General features: G+C 32.5%; 2 protein-coding genes across 4 annotated transcripts; both read left to right on the top strand.

Moving 5' to 3' along the window:
• The first annotated feature begins 3,240 nt into the window (after positions 1–3,240).
• On the top strand, positions 3,241–10,053 carry LOC126715107 (protein IQ-DOMAIN 31-like). Of its 3 annotated transcripts, XM_050415547.1 has the most exons (8): positions 3,297–3,397; positions 3,552–3,575; positions 4,643–4,762; positions 5,441–5,731; positions 6,571–6,762; positions 7,716–7,796; positions 8,280–9,279; positions 9,745–10,053. In XM_050415547.1, the coding sequence occupies exons 3-8, from the start codon at positions 4,688–4,690 to the stop codon at positions 9,774–9,776; spliced, it is 1,671 nt and encodes a 556-aa protein (XP_050271504.1). In that variant the 5' UTR covers positions 3,297–3,397; positions 3,552–3,575; positions 4,643–4,687; the 3' UTR covers positions 9,777–10,053. The 3 variants fall into 3 exon arrangements, with proteins under 3 accessions (XP_050271502.1, XP_050271504.1, XP_050271505.1); XM_050415545.1 differs by lacking the exon at positions 3,552–3,575 and having other exon boundaries at positions 3,241–3,397; XM_050415548.1 differs by lacking the exon at positions 3,297–3,397 and having other exon boundaries at positions 3,411–3,575; positions 8,280–9,273.
• A 4,923-nt stretch (positions 10,054–14,976) lies between these two features.
• Positions 14,977–22,329, top strand: LOC126715108 (uncharacterized). The gene is made up of 4 exons (XM_050415549.1): positions 14,977–15,111; positions 15,237–15,724; positions 20,438–21,038; positions 21,627–22,329. Exons 1-4 carry the CDS (start codon positions 15,022–15,024, stop codon positions 22,065–22,067), a joined length of 1,620 nt encoding a protein of 539 aa, XP_050271506.1. The 5' UTR covers positions 14,977–15,021; the 3' UTR covers positions 22,068–22,329.
• The last annotated feature ends 1,022 nt before the right edge of the window (positions 22,330–23,351 follow it).

The following is a 23,351-nucleotide window of genomic DNA, read 5'->3' on the forward strand; positions in this document are numbered from 1 at the left end:
AGGTCTTGGGTTTGAGTTCCCCTAATCCCCACCAGTGAGTATGTTGGTGTCAATCTTCCTTTGTGTTGTCTTGGGTGTGTAGAAGTTGCCATCCTCCTCTCCTACACACGAGAGAGAGAGAGAGAGTAATGACTAATGAGCAAAAATCACTTCACTGGTGTCATTTCTACACAACAGTTGCCATGGGACATATTTGGTCTGACTGGTACATTAAAATTAACCTTTACCCACCACAAGCCTCGATGTGACAATGTACAATCTCACCCTGTCATCATCTCTTTGATTTCCATATTGGTTCTCATCTCCTTGATTTTGATGTTGGTCTTTGTTGTAGCCCTGGACACAACACGGTGACACACACAACACTTAATTAATACAACAGTGTGTAACTAGAAAATACTAGGAACATAGAAAATATTCATTTATAAGTTTAATACTGCCGATTGAGATGCAATGAATTTAGAACATTTGCAATGGATAATATTAATTTGCTTTTATCATATAATGAGTTATAAAAAAATAGCAATTATGAAAATATATTTAAAAGAATTTTTTTTTTTTAGAAAATTGTAAAATTTTCATTGAAGCATATACTTGATTAAATAATAATTTTGGCAAGAAAATTTGGATGAGTTGCAAGTTGACTAGAAGTAGTTTTTTTTTTTTTTTTTTTTTTTTGAGAGAATGACTAGAAGTAGTTATAAACGAACTTGAAGTTGATTTGATTAAAAATAAGTTTAAAATTTTAATTGAATCTATAGTTTTGAATGTTTTAGAAATAGTTTTAAATTGGAATGGCACTTAATACAAAATTAAAATATAATTAGAATCATATTCGGATTATTTACTGAGCTTTTACTTCAATAAATATAATAAATAGATAATTATGCTTCTTTGGCTATCAGCTTGTCAAAGTGTTAGTGCATCTTCCTTTATTATCTTTTCACTGGTCAAGTTTCAATCTTAATCAATTTGTAATCATTCTAATCCATTACATTTTGGGGTCGAGATGAAGCCTAATGTGTCGGTAGCTGATAGCCAAAAATCTAAAGTTGCCTTTTTCTTTAGGAAGGTCCTGTGATCTTAACCATTTATTTAAAAAACAAAGGAAAAAAAAAATGTCACATTCTTATTTCACGAGGAAGAAGTTTGTATATTCTGAAAAATGAGTTGGATGTTGATGTTATTTTAGTCGGCAAATCCAAAATTCCAAAACGAAGTCCTTGTTGTATAATAAATTCAGTTGTCGGGACAGCGTAGAATAATGACGTCCCACTTGTCTGTTGAAATAAACCCAGCTCATCCATTTAGATTAATCATTTTGCATTTGAAGATAACCCTATCTTTCACTCAATTACGACTCCTTGTTTTTTTTTAGTGAACTTTGACTCTTTGTTAAAGAATAATAAAAAATTGGTTTCAAATATAGGCCAATATTAATTGCATTTTTTTTGTAGTAACTATGTTGTGGTTGGAGCCTTCTCTCCATGAAAGCATAAAAGCACTTACTTTTCCATTGTCTGCTAAAAAATTGATGTCTATCTTTTCCCAAATTATATACTGGGGCTGTTTGATGTATTCAGAGGCCTAAAACGAAAACTAACATTGAGACATTTTATATATATATATATATATGACTTAAAAAAAATTAAATATTACTTAAACTCTATTATCTTGTTATATATGCAAAATTATTACTAATTAACATGACTCATGTAATTTTTTTTTTTAGAAAGTTTATAGACACAAAAAATTTGACAAAACTTTTCACACCTATTAATGTGGTAGATTAATAGTGATAAGTAGTGGTGGACTTAAGTGAGAATTAGTAAAAGTTTGCCAACTCAACTTATCAACTATTGTAAAAAATGTTGTGAACTTTTTTTTTTTTAGAAGTGCTACATTCACAATATTTTTCATAACAAATCCTATATGTTAAATTGTTACGGATTCTAATTTGAACCTACTACTATAATTATTTTTTTGCTATCAATAACGGCTTGTAACAACTTACTACTTAGGATTTTTTTGTAAAAATGTTGTAAAAAATGTTGTAGATGTAGCATTTTTTTCTCTCTTTTTCTTGTCTTTCATTTGATAAAAAAATTTATTTTATTTGTTAGCTAATATTTGGGCTTAATTAATTAAAAAAAAAACCCTATTGGTTAAAATTTGGAGGACTTTTTTCTACTTGGGGCCTTAGGCGACCACATCAACTGCATCTATTATAGGGCCGACTTTGATTATACATAGTAGGAAATTAATTCTTTGGGTTCATCTTGCATTTTTAAATATTTAAGACTCTTAAAAAATAGTTGAAGTCAATTTAAAAAGGCTCAATTAGTAAAGTATTTTATTGTTGAATAAAAAGCTTGAGTCTAAATTTGTTTTCATAAAAATAAAAATTCATTGGTGTCATATGATGATAAAGGATAATTACCATAAAATAGATGCTATAAATTCAAATATTATTGGATTTTAAAAGGTTAAAATTTGAAAATAATATTAACATATAATTTTTTTTTAAGAAACATACCATAAGTTGTTAGAACCTTTTAGCTTAGTGATGTTGATAGTTCTTCTTTGAAGAGAATCAAGATTTGGAACTCTCTTATTTATTATTGTAGCTATAGAATTAATAATAAAAAAAGTCCATCAATTGAAAAGTCCAAATCTTCTGTACCACTTTTTGTATACTATTCTATGTTTTACCAATCATTATTTGTCATGTTTTTATTTTATTTTTCTTATAGAATAATTGACGTTTAAAATGGAAAGTAATTAGTAATTAGTAAAACATAGAGTAGTACATAAAAAGTGGTACAGAAGATTTGCATTCCCAATTAAATTTGTCAGGACTTGGAACCTAAATAGAAATGGGACAAGCATTAACAATTCGAGATCACAGTATTTGTAATTTATTGCATTCTCTTTTTTCTTCTCTCACACCTTTAAAATACTAATGCACATAATAAATGTATGAGCTATGAAGTGGCTTTCTTTAAAGAAAGTCATTTATTTTTATGTACAATTTCTGAGAGAAAATTAAGAATTTAGGTGAAAAAACAAGAAGCAAAATAAAATCGTGGGGCTATGACCCATGGTCCCTCTGAAATCTGAATGCAATTGACCTATCACCCGACCTCCAATAACCACTTCCTTTCAGCAATTTCTCTTCAATTTTTTTTTTCTTTTCAAAAAAAAAAATTATATATATTTTAAAATTTTTATTCCTTTGTGCAATATTAAAATATTTGAGTTCTCATTGCTTTATTTCCCACCCAAAAAAAGAAAAGAAACAAAACCACTTTAAGTGAGAGTGAGTGAGTGAGACTGAGAGAGAGAGAGAGAGAGGTTGAAGTTGAAGGGCCCCAATCCATTATACTACTCCTATCAAGTAAGTCTTCCTGAAATTTTGTTTCTTTGTTTTTGTTTGTTTTAAAGTTCAAATCTTTATGCTGTGTCAACTAAAAAAAAAGGGTCAGATTTTTAATACATACAAACTTTGATTTCTTTGTATAAACATTTCTTGAACTATTTCATACGCCTAGCTATCACCATTCTCCGTTTCTCAGGTATGTCTCAGATCTGAGCCACTTTGCTCAAACCCACTTTCATTTCTCTCCCTCACTCTCTCTACTCTAAATGTTGGTTTTTTTTTTTTTGGTTGTTATTTTGTTTGGTGTATTATATATTTTTGTTTAACTGAGTGTTCATGTATGTAGGTATGTTTTACTTTGTGCAGATCTTCTACTGTTTCAGTGTTTCTGTGTGTTTATTCTATTTACATTAGTTTCATATGAGAGCTTGGTTTTTGGGCAGTTTGTGGATTTTCGTATTGTTTCTGTATTGGTTTGTGGGCACTATGTTTCCTTGTGCTTATTGTAGTGGGTCTGTGGTGTTTATGAGGCTGTGTCTGATTTAGAATATTGGGTTTTGTGCAAAATGGTGAATTCGGGTGCATTGAGATTTGAGAATGAATGAAGGAACCAAGTTTTTTGCATTTATGCTTTACTGTAATTTGCCTTCAAGTGTTTAGTTTACTGGAATGTTTACCTTTTTTTTAGTGGAAATACAATTAAAATTGTGGTTGCATCTTTGTTTTGAAATTTGAATTTCTATGCTGGGCGCTCTGATTGTGAGCTAGAGGAATTTATGTGAGTTTGTCTTGTGGTCAAGAGTATATGATAGCTGCATACTCACTGCTTAATTTATCTTTTAATTCATGATGATATGACATGGACAACAACCAAGAGAATGAATTCTTTTGGGGGTATTTGGAGAGTGGGAGGGGGGGTGAGATGGGAAGGGTTTCAGTAGCTGTGTATAGAAGTCTTGGTAATTTTTGCTTGGTAGTCCAGAGAGAATTTTTTAGTTTGGATGGTTTAAGTGCTTTTAGTGTGCAACAAAGAAATTGCTGTTTATTTCTGTTTGAATGATATTTTGATTCTGTGTTATTTATAAGGACTTAGAGTGAGGTTATGTGGGCTCAAAAAAATTGGTTCAGATTGAAATTGGGAATCATGACTTAATCTTTGGTGTTCTTTAATTTTTTTTTTTTTGGTTCAACATAAAACTTATCTCATGTTTCTTTTCAGCTTGTATATATGTATTTTGAGCTTTAACTTGTTAAACCATACAGGGTTAGGAGAATAAGTTCAATTTATTTGGTATAAGCCTTCTTGCAATGGGAAAGTCTCCAGGAAAGTGGATCAAGACCATACTTTTTGGGAAGAAACCATCCAAATCTAGCTTTCTAAAGGTACTTAGTTATTGCCTTTCAGTATTCCATTGCTGCTCACAGTTGTGATCTGACTCTTTCTCTCTCTGAATCCATGCATGTGTACATGATTTGATGTATCATGTTGGTTTAATGGTATGAAGGGAGCATGTGGAGCATTATAATTATTTGAATGACAGATTTTTACATATTTTTGTACTTGTACAGTTGTACTGTTCCCTTTTCTTGAGATATTGATATCATCTTGTCATGTCAGAATACCATACTATCTAAATATCTCATGCCTCTAATGATTTATGCTCCATTAAATTATGTAAAAGGCATAATTATATAATGTGGCTTATAGCCCATCTGGAGGTTGAATTGGCTGATTATCAATGTTTTGCAACTATAGCCTCTTCCTGATTGTTGGATCAAAGTGTAGAAGTTTATGTGAGGTTAGCGTTATGTCTAGGTATCATGTATCATATATCTAATTCATGTAATACTTGAAATTTCAGTACATAATATGTTTTCACATATCTTTTGTCAATTGATGATTAGAAGATATAGATTTACCATTTTGCCTGTTGCTTGTTACTTGCTTACTGCTTATATTTAGTGGAAATTATGCACATGCCTTCAATTTGGTTTTTGATATACTCTGAGCAATGTTTGACTTGGGCCTGCACTAATTTGTGAATCTCATCTCATGTGAAGAAATCTACAACCAATAAAGAGGCAACCATTGCCTGTAAGGCAGTGTCTGGTGATTTGTCAGCGAATCCTTCTGTAGTTTCAGACGTGGCACTTCATACCTTGAACAGAATTGAAGAAAAATCAGAAATTGGAGTAACTGCCAACCTACCACATGATGCAGTTGTCTCAATGCCTGCAAAGCAAGGTGCACATACTGAGGGAACCATGGGTTTGGATTCAGCTGGCAGTGCTGAGATTACTAGGCAAGAACAAGCTGCTACAAAGGCACAGGCAGCTTTTAAAGGCTATTTGGTAACTTTTCTTGCATGAAATAAAAAGATATGTCATAATGGTTAATTACATGAACCAGAAATTTGAAGCTAATTCTGCGATCCTTTCTAGCATGTCTTTCCGGTTCTCTAATGCGTTGTATGCCACATCTTCTAGATACATGCATGCCCTTATGGCAATGTGTTGGGGTTTTGACTACAGTCTCTTATAGTACTGTCTTATAATTGAAAGCATTCGTGGTTTTAAAGTACTCATGAAAGCCATTATGAGATAATATCTTGGTGAAACCATCTAAAAATTGATGCTATGGAGTACCAGTACATACTGCGAATGATTGTTTAAGCAATTAGCATTATTAATGATAGTCATAAAATGAAAATTGAGATAGAAATACATACATGTAAAAATTTTATGGTACATTGTTTAAGGGAAAAAAGCACTATATGCATGTGTGCACATTGATTTTTAATTTTCTAGTTAATCTTTTAGGGTTTTGGCTTGGGGGTGGGGAAGTATAGATATTGTGGACGTGTCTGTATTTCTATTGTATGAGGGTCTTATTTCAGTTACTGACATGTATTCAGGTGGGATCACAAATTTTCCTCTTAATGTAAAGAAAAAGGATGTGTATGGATTACGAAACACTATATTTAGTGGGTTTTTTTTTTTTTTTTTTTTTTTAATTAATTATTTATGTGATTTGCTATTAGGAAATTTTGTACTTAGATAATTTTTGAACGAAAATTAAGTTCTCATTGGCTATCTGCGAAACACAGATTCATAAATTTTTCTTTCATTAAGTTAAATGTAAGGTTATCTCAATGTAATACGGATCTAATTTAAGTGTAATATCTGTGAAGGCTCGCCGGGCATTTCGTGCTCTCAAGGGCATCATAAGGCTGCAAGCACTTATTCGTGGACACCTGGTTAGGAGACAAGCCGTTGCTACTTTGCACTGCATGCAGGGAATTGTTAAGTTACAGGCACACATTCGTGGTCGAAAAGTCAGACTTTCTGTTTGTGGGCTTGAAGTGCAGAAAGGATGCAGTGTGGTAAGTTTTCAAGTAACACCTAAATTGGTTTTATTTAATCTGTAACTGGTCTTTCTGAATATCTATATGATGTGGAAAAAAGAATCTTGTAATTTTTCTGTTATACCCAATATTGGGAGTTCTTTATGCACTGTGTTTATACAAATCATTTAAACTTAATTAAGCCTTAATCCCAAGTAAGTGGGGTTGGCTATATGGATCATTTTTTGCTGTTTAGCCCTATATAAAACCTTGTGAGTTATGTTCATCATATAGAAGAAATTCTAAAATTACATTTCTTGGGGCCTCTGGTATATTATGGATTACCCTTTTGCACTAAATCCATATCCTGTTCATCTTTGAGGTATTCCCACTTATTAAGTAATTGCAGGAATATAAACCAGCTCTGCTCAAATCTTTTAAACAATATTAATCGGGTTTGGCTACCCAAAAGGTTGTCATCACTTGTTAACCATTTGCTATTGTATCTTATATCACAGCATCAACCATTTGCTATTCTCATTGTCCTTAACAGTGCTTTCAAAATTGAACCACAATGATCTCTAGATGGTTTGATCTAATTGCAGATGAGTGAAATGACCTTGCTTGCTTTTTGTCTTGTTGTCCTGATTTAATACCTGCCCCAAAAAGTCCTTGATTGATGCTACTTTGAATTTTCAGATTTGAATGAATGTCATGTGTGTCACTCATCTATTCATCATCCAAATTTAATACATGCTTCCTTATAGACTTTCTATTCCTTGACCGTCAGCATTTATCTCAAGAATGTGATGTCATAATGCTTTTCAGTTCCTTTTACTTTTTGTTCTTTTTTCCTTTTCACTGTTGAGGTATTGATTTACTTGGATAAGCTCATTTCTTGTTGAGCTTATTACATTTTCTAGGTAGCTCTAAATGTGGTAATATCTTGTGCATCTTATTCTGTCTTTGTAATATCTCCTTCCCTTTACCAGGATGTTGCACGGGTTGAGCCAGTTGGATTACATACAACCAGTAGGCCAGAAAAGCTGTCAACAAATGCTTTTATTTGTAAGGTATATAAGCTTATGGTTTTTTTAGATACATCAAAACTTTCATGGTTTGTACGATTAGTATATCATTTGCAATTGAGAAAAAAAAAAGTTCTGAATTTTAGAATCATCTTCTGTATAAGATTAATCCACTGACTAGTCAGCCATTTCACTACAGTTATGTGTGCAAAAGGTAGTATAGACTGTAGTATGGGTGCACTAATTGGGGAAATTAAGTAGCCATAGCATTGTTATCATTAACCTTCTCAATATAGAGTGACCCATGTAACACTGTGGTTTACTTACCAGATAAGGCTCAAGCTGCAGAACTTGAGTGGCCTCTATAATCTACATTTTAAATGATTCATATAAGAAAAGAAAACTATATGAAATTGAAACAAAGTGACAAAGCAAGTAAGATATTAGGATATTATATATCTAGTCTTTTATTTTTATTACCGCATGTAATATAGGAGTTGATGACTTTCAATGTTGCTCATTATATAGCTTCTTGCTTCATTGCCAACTGCTATGCCCTTGAGCCTCCACTATGACCCAGTTGAACCAAATTCAGCTTGGGATTGGCTAGAACGCTGGACATCATCTCAATTTTGGGGACCACTTTCACAGCCAAAATGTGTTCCCGATGCTAAATCTCATAGACAGCAAGACAGCATTCAAACAGGGGAAACTCAACCAAGCAGGGCAAAACGAGGTGTGCGCAAGGTCCCAACTGTAAATGTTGAAAATAATTCACTGCATCCCACATCTGAGTGTGAAAAGCCTAGACGCTACCTCAGGAAAGCTATGACCCATCAAGCAGAACCAGTGCATGAACAGACTCCAGATGAACTTGAGAGGGTGAAACGGAATTTGAGGAAAGTTGCTGTATCCAACTCAGTGACTCCTGATCGGTCAGAAGCTATGACTGAGAAGCCAAAGTTAAATATGCGAAAGGTGTCAAACTCCACAGTATCTGATGCTCCTCAGAAGGGTAGCAATAATTCCTCTGAAAAAGTAAATGACCCAATAGTAGAAATACCTCCAAAACCATTGGTATTGGAGGAGACAATTGATATGATGCATGATGATCACCCTACTGGTGAGCGACTTCCTTTAGAAACTGTTGAAAAAATTGATAAGATTCCAGTGGTGAATGAGGAGCTAAATACAAAGGAGGATCACACTAGCAAGGAGAACCAGAAAAGCCGGAGAAGATCTTTCCCAGCAAAGCAGGAATACCCAGAGAATGTTTCACAGAATACTCCAACCCTGCCAAAGTATATGCAAGCAACTGAATCTGCCAAGGCAAAACTTAGAGCACAAGGATCCCCGAGGTTTGGTCAAGATGAAATGGAAAATGGTTTCATCAGGCGGCATTCTTTGCCAGCTTCCACTAATGGTAAATTGAGCTCAATGTCACCACGGGTGCAAAGGTTAGCTCCATCAAATGGCAAAGGAGGGGGCAAAAGTGACAGATCACTATCATCCTTTAAAGATGGTGAGGGTAAGAACCTTGAACAGATATGCAGTTTTTTGTACTTTTGTTATCAGCTGGTTGTAATGTACTTGATTTTTTTAAATACATTTTTGTTCTCCACCTGTTGTATCCATCTGATATTAAGCATGTTGCTTATATCTCATCATCTTGTTTCTAAGATTGTTTCAAGGGCTGCGAGAAATTGTGTTACTTATCTCTTGAACTTCCAAATGTTTCTTAAGTTGGTCATGGAAGATGTAAGCCAACACAATAGCTTTCTATCAAATGCATAAAAAATGATTTCCATTCTTATGTGTACTTTCTTCTTCTTGCATGTTGGCATAAAAGTCAGACCATTCTTTCTATTTCTGGGTCACTCAATTTGTAGTTTATATATATTAGTTTCCAAAAAATCTTCAGTTGTGTACTGTTGATGCTGTTTCTGGAATTTTGTTCCGAATGATTTAACCATTTGGTGGATTTAACTTTCAGATAAGGTGGCCCGGCCAGGGTGGAGAAGGTGAGTTTGGTGCTATCTGCTTTGAGAATTCAGATATTAGAAAGGTATGTGGAAAAACAGGGGTGTGGTGTACCTGGAGTCTTAACCTTAGTTCTTTGTGTTTTGTGTGTTAAATTCAATGTATAGTCATGGACTTGCACTTCAGCATAATTGTCGGTTGAAATTAGCATCAATGTATGCTTTATACTTTATTTCTCTGCTCCACCATAGAATTCTCAGATGTAAGAAATCTTAACTATGCTTAACCCAGAATCTATGAAATTTAATATTTAGCTTGTTTACTTTATTGATTTATATTTTGTTGGTTATTTGATTGACAAAGCGCGGTATATCTTGATATACTGCATTGGATATCAAGGAATGGGTGCCATGAAATATCCTTAGTCTAAATGTTTTACCCCCAACTCCATTTTTACTGCATGCCTTGTAAAATTCTCTCTTTTTCCTTGACTGTAAAATTTATTTCCCAAAAAATTCATCTTTACATATTTTAAAGGCCAAAAAGCAAAAACACCCCTTGGAGTTTGGTTCAATTGCAAAAACACCTCTTGAAGTTTCAATTATTCCTTATAACTCTTTGAGGTTTCCATATCCCCCAAATTGACCTTGGACTAACTCCCGTTAGCTCTTAGGGTTGGAAAAATAGCGTGACAATTGCTTGTCCACATTAAGAAGACTTACCAATTGATTCACGTTACTAGTCACATGTTGGTCATATGATTTTCCGTCTATATGGTCAAACGAAAATTAATCAGAGGTCAATTTGATGGATATGGGAACCTTAGATTGTTTTTGCAACTAATCCAAATCCAACAAGGGGTGTTTTTGCATTTAGGCCTCTTTAAAACCACAAAGTTTCTCAATATAGTAAATTTGTTACCATGAAGCTTGACAAGCAAAATGGGCTCAAATTAAAATCTATAAAAATATGAGCTTGGTGCTGAGCCAATCTGATGCATAAAGTCAAGGTCCTTTTTTCTGACCTAGCCTGATTTCACACTTGTCTGAGTATTTCATAATTGATCTAGGACAGATTAGGAAAGGTCAGGATTATAAGAAAGTTAAAGGAGAAAGCTGATAATAGGAACTGGGAGGTTCAGGCCTTTGTCCATCATAAGTCTAAGAAAACATGTCATATCTTTTTGAACTTTGTTATTGTCCATAGACATCAATGGTGTAACAGAAATTAATTCATAAATGCAATTTCTCCCCATCGCTGTGGGGAAGAAAGCAGCATTTATTACAAACTTACAATAGAGTGAGGTTCCAGAGTATGGTTTTGATTAATATATCAAAAAGTTCCCTTGTAACCATTTACAAGATAAATGCATCCATTGCTTACAAATATAAATGGTGGCACCCATGTCATTTGACCACTTAATTTTCCCCATCTTGGTATAATGTAGGACAGAATGTGGGGATTTTTTGTTTCACTATCTCAAGGATGCAGTACAAATTTCAAAACCCTATCAAGTTTTTTAAGTATTTGAAATGTCTTTTTATTTGGAGCGGAAGATTTCAATTTTCAGACGAAAATTCGAGATTGAGTTTCATTCATGTGATGGGGTTTGATGTGGAACATTTTTAGATGAAAATTTGAGATCGAGTTTCAATCATGTGATGGGGGTTTGACATGGAACATAACGTAGGCATCAATTTTTATCACTTATTTATTTTTGATATTTTATGTAATTTTAGGATCAAGTAATTTAAGATTTTATTTCCTCGATTTTAGGTGTTTTTAAGCGGTTTCTAGTCAAAGTAGTCTTATTATGATAATGTATCCAATAGAATTTGTTTATGATTTTTTTTAAAAAAATTAGAAAATAAGTTTTCTTGGAGCTGTTAAATAGGTTGATAATCTTTATAAATGAAATGGATAGTCTGCAATCAATAAAATTAACTTTTCTTTAGGATGCCATATTAGTGAAAAACAATCCTCTTCTTTAGGAGACTGTACTTTTCTATAAAGGGAATCTGAAGTTTGAACTATGCAATCTCATTTTCTGGAATAGATTGATTTTACATTTTTACTTGGGACTCCGAGTGTTAGCAACTCTTTATTGTTTAGGCCTTGAGGGCGACATTTATGTCTTTGATGGTTTGATACTTTTGTAGTAGTCTCAGTGTATGACAAGCATTTCATTTAAGAATATACAAGTTGTAATATTGCCATCAAGGGAAGGGGCAGGGCGGGGTGGGGCAGGAAAACCCGTGTGGGACGAAGCGGGAAGGGGTGGGGCAAAATTGCCATCCTTATATACAACTACATCTACCATATGATTATTGATGTAAAATATTTTTGTCCAGTTGTGTTCTAGAGATCAGACCAGGCTTTGTGTCTTGAGAGGATATAATTAATTTTAATTTAATGTTTTTCTCTGGCAATGAAACAAGACTACCAACTTGCATTATTTACTTTTTATAAAAACTTAACACTACCCCACTTGGATCTACTAGCATAAACTAATACGTTAATGTAGAGTGTCATGTGCTGCTTATTAAATGATCAAGCTAGTATTGATATCAGCTTGAGCAGCTTGGTTTTACCTAAAAATATGTTTTCTTCCACGCATCAAATAAGGACTTTAAAGTTCAAACATCTTTTGAATTCAAATCTACAAACTTGGGAACCACATATAGACCTGTCGCCTCTTAGGTTGTGTCCATGACCCTAACTCTTGAGAAGCTGATAAGAAATAGTCTTCACCACTTGTGACAACAAGACACCATTGGTTAATTGATGCAAAATGGCAATGAATTCAGTATTATAAATTCATAATGGCTCAAACCATATGAAACCGGTACACTTTTTCGATAATTTGATAGTTGGAGTAGAGGATTTTTGAATCTTGAATGTCTTTGTCGGATACATTTGGAGGTGCAAATTGAGTTACAAAGTTCTTGGCATATGAAACAAGTTCTTATAATATAATGTCAAGTTGTCAAATTCTATACATCGTGCTTTAGAAGAAAAGAGAAAAAATAAAATTTCTCACAAGCAGGTTGCCCTGTGTTAAATAGACTAAGGAATTAGGAATCCGATCCATATCCTACTAATAGCTTTGAAAAAAAAGTAAAATTCCAAGGTAGCCAGCTAGTTTGTAATCTATTCCAGGAAAGAAAGAATTCAGTAAAGATCAGAACTGCAAAACTGCAATCTTTGGCATATTCTCAATCAAAAGTCAAGATTGCATTCAATACTATGACTAAACTTTATTATCCTGGCAATAATTTACGTGCAAGATTCACATTATTAGATCAAATTTTAAGGATGTTATTGATTTAAGCTTCAAGTTGACTTTCCCTTGAAATCAGCTTTTAATGCTACCTCATGCACCACGAATTATCTTTTATTATCTATTGCTACAAATCATCATTAGGATTGCGTATTTAGCTAAGCAATCTGATATTTTTTTAGTAAATTTTGCTGATTAATTTTTAATTTAGCTAAGCAATATGATCTATGCTTCTAAAAATTCAGATTTGTCAGAGTACTCAATTAGCTAATAAATCATGTCATGACTAGACTCCTAGACTTATCTACAACGCTGAATTGTGGGGAAAAAATGTTTACATTATTAATGATCAATCAGTCTTCAAAAGATTGTTCTGTTTACAAATATTTTTATACCATGGGCTGTTTTAATATTCTCTTTAAAAAATCCGATCCTTTACAAGTGTCAAGTATAAATCATGCTAGGATGAAGTTGGGTCACTAATGCTTCAGAGTTCAGAAGGCTCAAGATTGAAAATGTTCTATGAAATTTTAAAGAGTTTATGGGTTTTGCATCCGTAATTCATTAAGTAGCCTATTGAATTTTCATAAAAAATTAAAAAAAAGTAGCCTATTGAAAGATGAATTCTAAGATTTTCTTTCTTCTTCCTCCAAACCCATTCTAAAAATTGATTCCATGCATGCTAATAAGTTAATCAATTTTCCTTCATCATTAATCAACCATATATAAACCGTCATATAAAAAAAAACATATATAAACCGCTCGTTGATATAAATTTCAATGTGCCAACACCCAAAAGTTTTCACTATAGAGGTATCTTTTTTTATTTTTTTAAGAACAAAACTTAGGTAAATATCTTTGGTACTCTTTATTATAGAACTCATCAATGTTTTCATAGTTGTTTAAATGTTTGAAAATGTTAAATGTAAATACGTGAATGTTTAAACACAAAATAAATGATTCTCCCAAAAAAAAAAAATGATAAGTTATTGACATGATACTAATTACATTTATTATATATCATGTCAATTTATAATTTATTTTTATTTGTAAGAAAATAATTTATAGCAATTTTAATGATTTTACTAGAGAATGTTTATAAATTGACATGATAATTAATATGACTGATGCCATAGTAAACAAACTAAATAGTCTTAGAGTATAAGACTTATGTACTAAAATTTGTAATATCTTCATCATTATTTTTAAATGTTTTTTGAAGTAATTTAAATTTACTAACTTATTTAACTTAAAAAAAAAGAATGATAGAATTAAAATTGTACTTAAAAAGAATAAAAACTTAAAAAATTTACACACAAGTTGTACTTAAAAACTTTCACACAAAGACTAACACTTCATTCATGGATTTCCAAAATAAAAATGTAAAATAAAATTTACTTATAAATTACCTGTCCCGTTATAAAGAGACTTTAATTTGAAGAGTTGAAAAAAGTAGCTCAAAAAAGGGGAAAAAAAGAAGGAAAAAAAGAGTTTAAGAAATTATTATTGTTTTATTTGACAATAAATTCACCAGTTAATTAATTTGACTCTGTCATTTTGTATTTTTATGATATGTGAGTGAAATATAGAATTATGAAATGACAACAACTTAATTGTAAGACTTCAGATTTATGATATCTTTTTTATTTTTTACTCCTTACAATAAGTTAGCTAGGAGTAAGATTGCTTGCTAAACACCTCTCTCAAATCTTATAAAAATGGTATTTTTATGCACCTAATATCTTTTTGTTTTTAGTGCTTACAACAAGTTGGGGGAGGGGGAAAGGGTTCAAACCTAAATTTTTCACATGAAATTTAATCTGGCAATGTTAGTGAGGTGAAAGATTCCCGATAAAATTAATCTATTTCTAATGCAGGGAACTGTAAATGGTATAAAAAATTTGACATAACTTTTGAGTGAAAATGTCCCTCACAGTCCCCTTAAACCTTATAAATAAGGATCCGGACTTTGCAAATCCCTGCACCAAGAACAAGTTAAGCTCCACTAGAATGGGGATTCATAAATTCTACACTCCTTTTGTCTTTCTAGTACTCTACATGTTTTGTCTATTGGTCATCACAGCAACTGCAAGTTCCCATGTAATTAACTCTCTCTCATAATTGCACACATGCACACATATAAATTCGTCCATGCATAATGGATATTACAAGTTTCGACGTTAAAGTTATTAACCAAATTTTATTGTTTGTGGTTGGTTCTATAGTGGCATGGCAAGAGACCAAAGGCTAAACAAAACTGGTTGAATCATGGTGGAGATTTGCATAATAGAAGATATGCAAACAAGGAGACCAAAATCAGCCCTACAACTGTTTCCAAACTACGTCTAAAGTGGAAGTTCTTTGCAGGTGATGATATATCAGCAACACCAGCAATTTTCAATGGTACCCTTTATTTCCCAAGCTATAATGGCAATATCTATGCTGTCAATGCATGTAATGGGACTCTTGTTTGGGAGAAGAACTTGCATGAGTTGACTGGCATTAATGCGACCGGGTTTGTACCCACTCTCACCTACATAGTTTCAAGATCAACGCCGACGATAGTTGGTGATCATGATCTCCTCATTGTTGGAATCTATGGGCCAGCTGTTGTTATTGCTGTTAAAAGATCAACTGGGGAGCTTGTTTGGTCAACACAACTTGATAACCATGCCGCAGGACTCATCACCATGTCTGGAACTTATTACAAAGGGTTGGTGAATCATCTATAAATTATAGTCAAGTTTGTTTTTCATTTTTAAACTTTAAGAAATTCATTTTTTGTCTCGGCTATTGAAAAATTTGTCTTTAATTCTTAAACTATTGAAAATGTTTTATTTTTATTCTTAAACTTTTAATTTTTTTTTTCATCTTTAAACTATTGAAACAACTATTTACAAAATTTAAGGATGAAAAAGAACTTTTTAAAAGTTAGGGATGAAAAACAAATTTTTGGTAAAGTTTAGGGACCAAAATAGTAATTTATCCTAAATTATTAGTGATATTAGGCTAATTACTAAGGTTGTACGGCCAACCTCCTAAAACAGACCCGATCTAACTCAACCCATTGGGTTGGGTATATTTTTGAGGGTTGGTGAGTTGAGTTGGGTTATGAATTTCTTATTTTATAGTGGATTGGGTTAGGATTGGGTCATAAGATTCACAAATCTGCCTAACTTGACCTGACCCACCTATATTTAATATATATTTAAATTTAAAAATATATATTGTACGATTTTGTTATTTACTTTTTTGCTCCTCTTCATAAATAAAACCCAAACTCTAAGTTGGTCTTGTATAGTTTGTATTGGTTTGGTGTTATGCTCATGATTATTTGATTATAAGTTTGCTTTTATTTGTGGTTGTATTGTTCTAATGCTCAATTTAATAATAATAATAGTAATTAAAAAAAAAAAAACTATTTAACCCATGGGTCTAACCCGATTCACATGGGTCGGGTTATAAAAACCTCTCAATTTGACCCAACCCGACCCATGCACACTGGTATCTCTAGTAATTACAATGAAGAATTCATTGGAGATTACTCATATATGGAGTTAGAAGTTTTGAACTCATGATCTCACAGATCTTATTAGACATTGGGAAGAGAACCACTAGAACAACCCCCTTATAGTTTATCATATTAGTCATTCAACCATATACACCTTGCATGCAGGTTCGCCTCTCGTTCTCTTGATCTCGTCTTAAAAGATTAATGTATATTTCTTGATTAATCAGTTATTTAATTTAAAAAAGTTAGCTGTGATCGCATAACATTATCCAAAAAAATAAATTAACCTAAGTCAAGTTGAGATCTCAACTTGACTTGGGTTAATTTATATGAGAATGCTAGAGCACATGCATTCTCATATAATTCACACATGCTCTTAAATATTTTTACGTATATAAAAGAGTGTCTTATATAAGAATTGCCTAAGTTACAAGTTAAAGTTGACGTTAATTAAAGAATATTATGTATAAAATTATGCAATTTATTTTTTAATGTGTGCACTTCTCTAAATATTTGTATAGTGTCTGAGTTTATTTATTTATTTTTAAAAAATAAATATCATTTAATGGAATCTTAATTGCACAATAACTTATGCCTTTGAGAGACTTGACAAAATCTTTAGAAATTATATTCAAACAAGAAAAAACAGAAACAGTGAAAAACAAATCTAATTAAATGCAAATCAGTACTCTTTACCCCCTTCTCTCATTTTTCTTATAGACAAAAACAATAAACATAAATATAAACATTTTTACAAACTGTTAATAAAAAAAAATTGTAAAAAGTATTAGGGTAAACTACATATTTGATCTCTAACATTTACGCTAAATGTCAATTTGGTTATTGACATTTTAAATGTGTCAGTTTTGTTCATAACTTTTTGGTATTGTGTTAAAATAGTTTCTGCTATTAAGAGGTGGATGAAAAATATTGACATGACTAACGGTCAAGATAAAATATTATTTTCATGGCACATAGACTGTCACATGTATTCCAAGTGGACTAATTAAAACTTGCCATCTCAATTAAAAATCCACCTCAGCCAATATTAACAAAACCCAAATTTTATAAGCTCTCTCTCTCTCTCTCTCTCTCTCTCCTTGAAATCACCTCCACCATCCTCACCATTGGCAACCTCATGTTCCTAGACTTCGACAGTGGCATCTTGCAAGAATCCAAGGAATGACATGGACAGGGTTGGATCATGGAGAGGGAGTTACCATATGGGAAGAAGAGGAAGCAATGTTTGGTGGGCTCAGTGGCTGTGGAGATCGAGTTGGGTAGAATCATAAGGGAGTGGTCAAACGGTGCGAAAAGCTTGAATTGGCAAGCCTTTGGGTCGCTGTGTACGTGTAGCTCAGCAAGGGTCTTTGGGTAAGGGGCAGACCTACACTAGGGCAGAGGGGGGCCATGCCCCCCCCCCCCCCCCCCCCCGCGCCACAAAAAAAAAAAAAAAAACTAATATATGCATACAAATTGGTATACAAAAAATTAAGATTTGCCCTTATATATATATTTTGTCTCTCCTCTTCTAAAATATTTAGATATTGACCAAAAAGAGAAAAAAATAAATAAATAAAATTCATGCCCCTTTAACTACAAAAACAAAGTAAAAAAATAAATATGGACTAAATAAAAATCATACACAAATTAAGAAACACTTATTTTGTATGTTATACTTTGTTGATGTGTTTTATAATATGAAATATTTAAGAAATACTTATTTTGTATGTAGTATTTTGTTGAATATGAAATAGATGTTAGTTTTTATTTTCATAAATTTTTTTTTTTTTTCTGGTTTTAAGCTTTGGCCCCTCCCAGGTACAAATCCTGGTTCCGTCCTTGCCAATTTGGGTTGTTTGGCTTGCAAGAAAATGAAGGTTTTTACAGAAAATATTTTTTCAGTTTTTATTTTGATGGTCTGGACAAATCTATCATTGGTATTATTTTTGGGTTTTAACGAAGATCTAGCATTACGATCTTGAATGGAAAGGTGTTATGATTCTTGACTGGAGAATAAAAGCTTTATTTGGGAAGAAGAGTGTAGGCGTGGGATAAATGATAACTCCATAATGGAGTGATAAAAAAAATATATATTTGGGTTCCGTTAGTCTAATAAAAATCCACCTCACCTTCACCTAACATATTTTTAAAGTTTACGTTGAGGTGGCGAAACATGTGGCCGTGCATGAAAATAATATTTTATTTTTGTTGTTAGTCATGTCAATATTTTTTATCCATCACTTAACAGTAGAGACCATTTTGATACAATGCCAAAATGTTAGGGATTCAACTAAAACATTTGAAAAGTTAGTGACTAAATTGACATTTAACCTAAATGATAGGGACAAAATATGTAGTTTACCCAAAGTATTATATATTTAGCATTGCTCTTTGAGTAACCAGAAATTGAACTTGAAATGGCCTTAGGTTTCTATTAATGAATGGTAAACAAGTTTGTAAAAGCATCATGTCTTAAGACATGTTTGGTAGATTATAACGGTAATTACATAGGAATAAGAATAGATATTACAAAGAATACAAAGTGTTGTAATGTAATGCTTATTATTATTCATTTGTTTAGTGACAACACAATAATGGAACTCTAAATACAATGGAATGAAAATATTTTAAATCAAACTTAAGATATATTTTAAGAAATATCTTACTCATATAATTATATTTCCTATAAAATGATATTTTTAAATTTGAAAGAGAGATTAGTTATTTTTTATAATTTTTTATTTTCATAATTGTTATGTGCATATGAAAAGTTTGTTGATTTAGAAATATATTAATTATAGAAATTAATGCACCTATTAAGGAATAGCTATTACATCCCCTTTAGGGAAAATTATTGAATACTCCGGGAATACAATAAATGAGTACTCCCCCATTTCACATGAATTGTGGGTCTTACCATGAATTTAATTAGTGAGACCCACAATTATGTGAGAAGGGGGAGTATACATCTATGGTACTCCGGGATTACCTAATAATTTTCCCTTTTAGAGATGAATAATTATTCCTCATTTTAAAGAATAGTTATTCATAAAGAATGACTATTTCCTGTAATAAAAATATAACCAAACTATTGAATAGCTAAACCATAGGAATAACTATTATATTATAATGCCTATTACAGTCTACCAAACATATCCTTAATTCTTTATTCATTTTGAACCGAATGCATTATGCATTATAGTTAGTCCATTCGATTATGTAAAGAAATTCAATTTAGATTGCATTGCTCTATGGGAAATTTTGTTCCTCCTTCCCCTAGATCAAAATGCACACATGTAATTGGTGTAGGATTATATCTCCTTAAAGAAAATTTTATGTGGCCCACATTTAAAGATGAAACTCATGTCTTAAGTTTCTTATTTTATGTCTTAAGTTTCCTATTTGTGAAAGTTACATTTTAGATAAAACATCCTTTAGTAACTCTCAAATGGTGTAACCCATTTGGTTAATAAACACCATGAAATTACAACTTTTAAGCTCCTTGATGGAAAGAGAGTTATGGAAATCTTCATCTAAAAGGGTCTCTAGTCTAGCCTATATATATAGCCTGTGTTTCCATCAAAAGGATATGTGTGAGGTAAAGGCCATAGATTAGAAGACCCTTTTATATACACTATTATCATATAGTGAGTCTTCTTTTCTTCAAAAACTTAAACAACTATGGTTGGAGGTATGTGTATTTTATTTCGCAACTTTAAATTTATCTTACAATTGGGAGATAACATGATGAACTTATGCTAGAGATTTAGAATTAGTTCAGGCAAAAAGAAAAAGAAAAAAAGAAAAAGTGATTCATTTCCACCATAAATAGCTCACCTCATGTGATATTTGCTGTCATTTCCACCATATATAGCTCACCTCATGTGATATTTGCTGTATTTGATTTTTTAGGGGTTACTATGTTGGTACATCTTCACTAGAAGAACTCCTTGGCATCGGACAATGCTGCACCTTTCGTGGTAGCTTATCCAAATTAGATGTTCATTCTGGCACCATTTTATGGCAAACTTTTATGTTGCCTGATAACCATAACAAAATTGGAGGATATGCTGGATCTGCTATATGGGGAAGTAGCCCCTCCATTGACATTACAAGGAAGCATGTCTACATTGCCACCGGGAACTTATACTCAGCTCCCTTAAATGTAACCCAATGTCAACAAAAGGAGAATAATCAAACGGTACCAACTCATCCAGATCAATGTGTTGAGCCTGATAACCACTCCGAATCAATCCTAGCACTTGATCTAGATACTGGCAAGATAAAATGGTTTCACCAACTAGGAGGCTATGATGTGTTTTTTGTTGCATGTAACAATCTTTCAACCGCTAATTGCCCACCTGGTCCAGACCCAGATGCTGATTTCGGTGAGGCACCTTTAATGCTAAGTGTAAAGAGGAATAAGACCAAACTAGATATTGTTGCTGCTGTTCAGAAAAGTGGATTTGCTTGGGCTTTGGATCGCAATAATGGAAGCCTCATATGGGTTACAGTAAGTCGGCTTGATCTTAGACAAAATAAATATTGGAACATCTTAGAACTCCAACTCTCTTTTGTGAAATCATTCAGTACACTGTATTATACTCTCCTCTCATGTAAGGGTTAGTCACACCTTTAGGTGCAACACATTTAATATATTTTTATGTGAGAGAGGAAAAATGCATTTTACTGGAAATGAAAAGAGTCAATTTCTTGATTCAGATGAAATATTACAAATTTAAAATTATACAAATTATTAAATTATTTAAAAAAATTTAAATAACATCACAATTTGTACATTTTTATATTCAAAAAATAAAATCTTAATCATATATCAAGAGATAGACTTTTCACTAGAAATGGAGAGGGTACATGATACTCCTTCGATAAAAATATTCCTTAAGTTCCATCTTCACACAAATCCTTGGTCCCACATCTAAATATCTATTTGTTACATTTTTTTTTTAATTTAAATTTTTTTCCAAAGATTGTCATAGAGATTAATTTATTTTAGCAAAATCACTCATCCTATGAATGAATTACACACTGAAACTGCTTAAAATCTTTCTTACCAGATTTGCTAACTATGATTTTGATGTAGCAAGCTGGACCGGGTGGCTTTACTGGAGGGGGTATTTGGGGAGCAGCCACTGACAATAAAAGGTTGTACACAAACATTGCTAACTCGGATGGCAAGAACTTCACTCTCAAACCATCTGCAATAAACACCACCGCCGGTGGATGGGTCGCGATGGAAGCTGATAGTGGCAAAATCCTATGGTCCACTGCCAATCCTAGCAATGCCACTGCTGCAGGTCCTGTAACTGTGGCAAATCATGTGCTCTTTGCTGGATCCACACATCCAAAAGGACCCATATATGCAATGAACGCTAAAACTGGAGAAATTCTATGGTCCTATGAAACAGGAGCTACTGTGTATGGGGGCATGTCAGTGAGTGATGGATGTGTATATCTTGGTAATGGATATAGATCCCCATCCTCCACTCATGGAACATCACTCTTTGCCTTTTGCCTCTCTTAATTACTCTTTGAGTAATCTTTAAATAAATTGATAGGCCATTTAATAAATTATGAGGCATGTAATTGTCATTTTCAATTGACCCTAGAAATCAATATATCTAAAAGATGAGACATCACATTTATTATTTATAATTGCTATGGTTCTGTTAAGTCACATCAGTATAGTTTTTTGGTCCAATTTAGTTCACTTCGGTCCATTCGGACTCATTCGGTCCATTCTAGTCAATTTCAGTCCACTTGGTCCAATCGGTCCATTCAATTCACTTCGGTTGATTTTAGTCCAATTGGTCCACTGTGTTCCATTTCGGTCAAATTCGGTAAACTTTAGTCTAATTTGGTCCATTTTAGGCCTTAAATTGATTCTTTATGTTGGTTGTCTTTTTAAGTTTTTTGGCTAAGTTCTCTCTCTCTTTTTTTTTTTTTTTTTTTTTTTTTTTTTTTTTTTTGAGTTAAAAAGTATGAAATTTCATTCTATGGCCAAACTCTTAAGTTTTGGGTAAACAAATACAAACAAAATAAACACTTGAAATTAGAGATATGAGCTCTAAAAAAGCAATAAAAATAATAAATATTCACAAAATTACCTTAAATTTCAAGTTTCAATAATTTAGGCATTATACTTATATTTGGAAAGAAAAAAAAAATGCTAAACTTATATACTTATATAATAATTAAAACTTAATGACTGCACACCTTTGGTATGATAGTCACTCCACAAGTATAAGTACTTGTGGAGTGTGGGGGGTAAGGGCCGGGGTTCAAGTTTTCAGGAGGGAGTTTCACACACATATACACTTAGATTAGGTTAGAGTAGAATTCTATCTTGTATAAAAAAAAAATAATAATAAAATTAAAACTTAATGTAACATGTTGCATGTGTTCCATGGAATAAGAGTGTACATAACCGATTGTGGTATATTTAAAAAAGGTTATTTTAATAAAATTTCTCCATTTATATAAAACAATATTATAATTATGTAATTTAATTTTTTTATTAAATTACAATATATATTACTCTGGTGCTTGAGCCCAGGATGACTAAGAAGTTTTGGGCCAAACTCCCAATTTACTTGTTCTTAATGGGTATGGAGTTTCCTACAATGAAAAAGACCTTGAACCAATCCAACAGCCCAGGGGAAGGTGCTTATAGCCCACCCTCTACTCTTTTCAATAGTGTGTATGTTTCCCGAGAAGGCCAAGCTCTATCAAACTGAAACCTTTCCTCTCTCTTTTGTTGTTCCTCGCTTTCTCTCATGTGTCCCTCTCAAATTGCCAACCCCTAAAC

Source organism: Quercus robur, chromosome 2 (assembly GCF_932294415.1).
Source record: "Quercus robur chromosome 2, dhQueRobu3.1, whole genome shotgun sequence".
NCBI lineage: Eukaryota > Viridiplantae > Streptophyta > Magnoliopsida > Fagales > Fagaceae > Quercus > Quercus robur.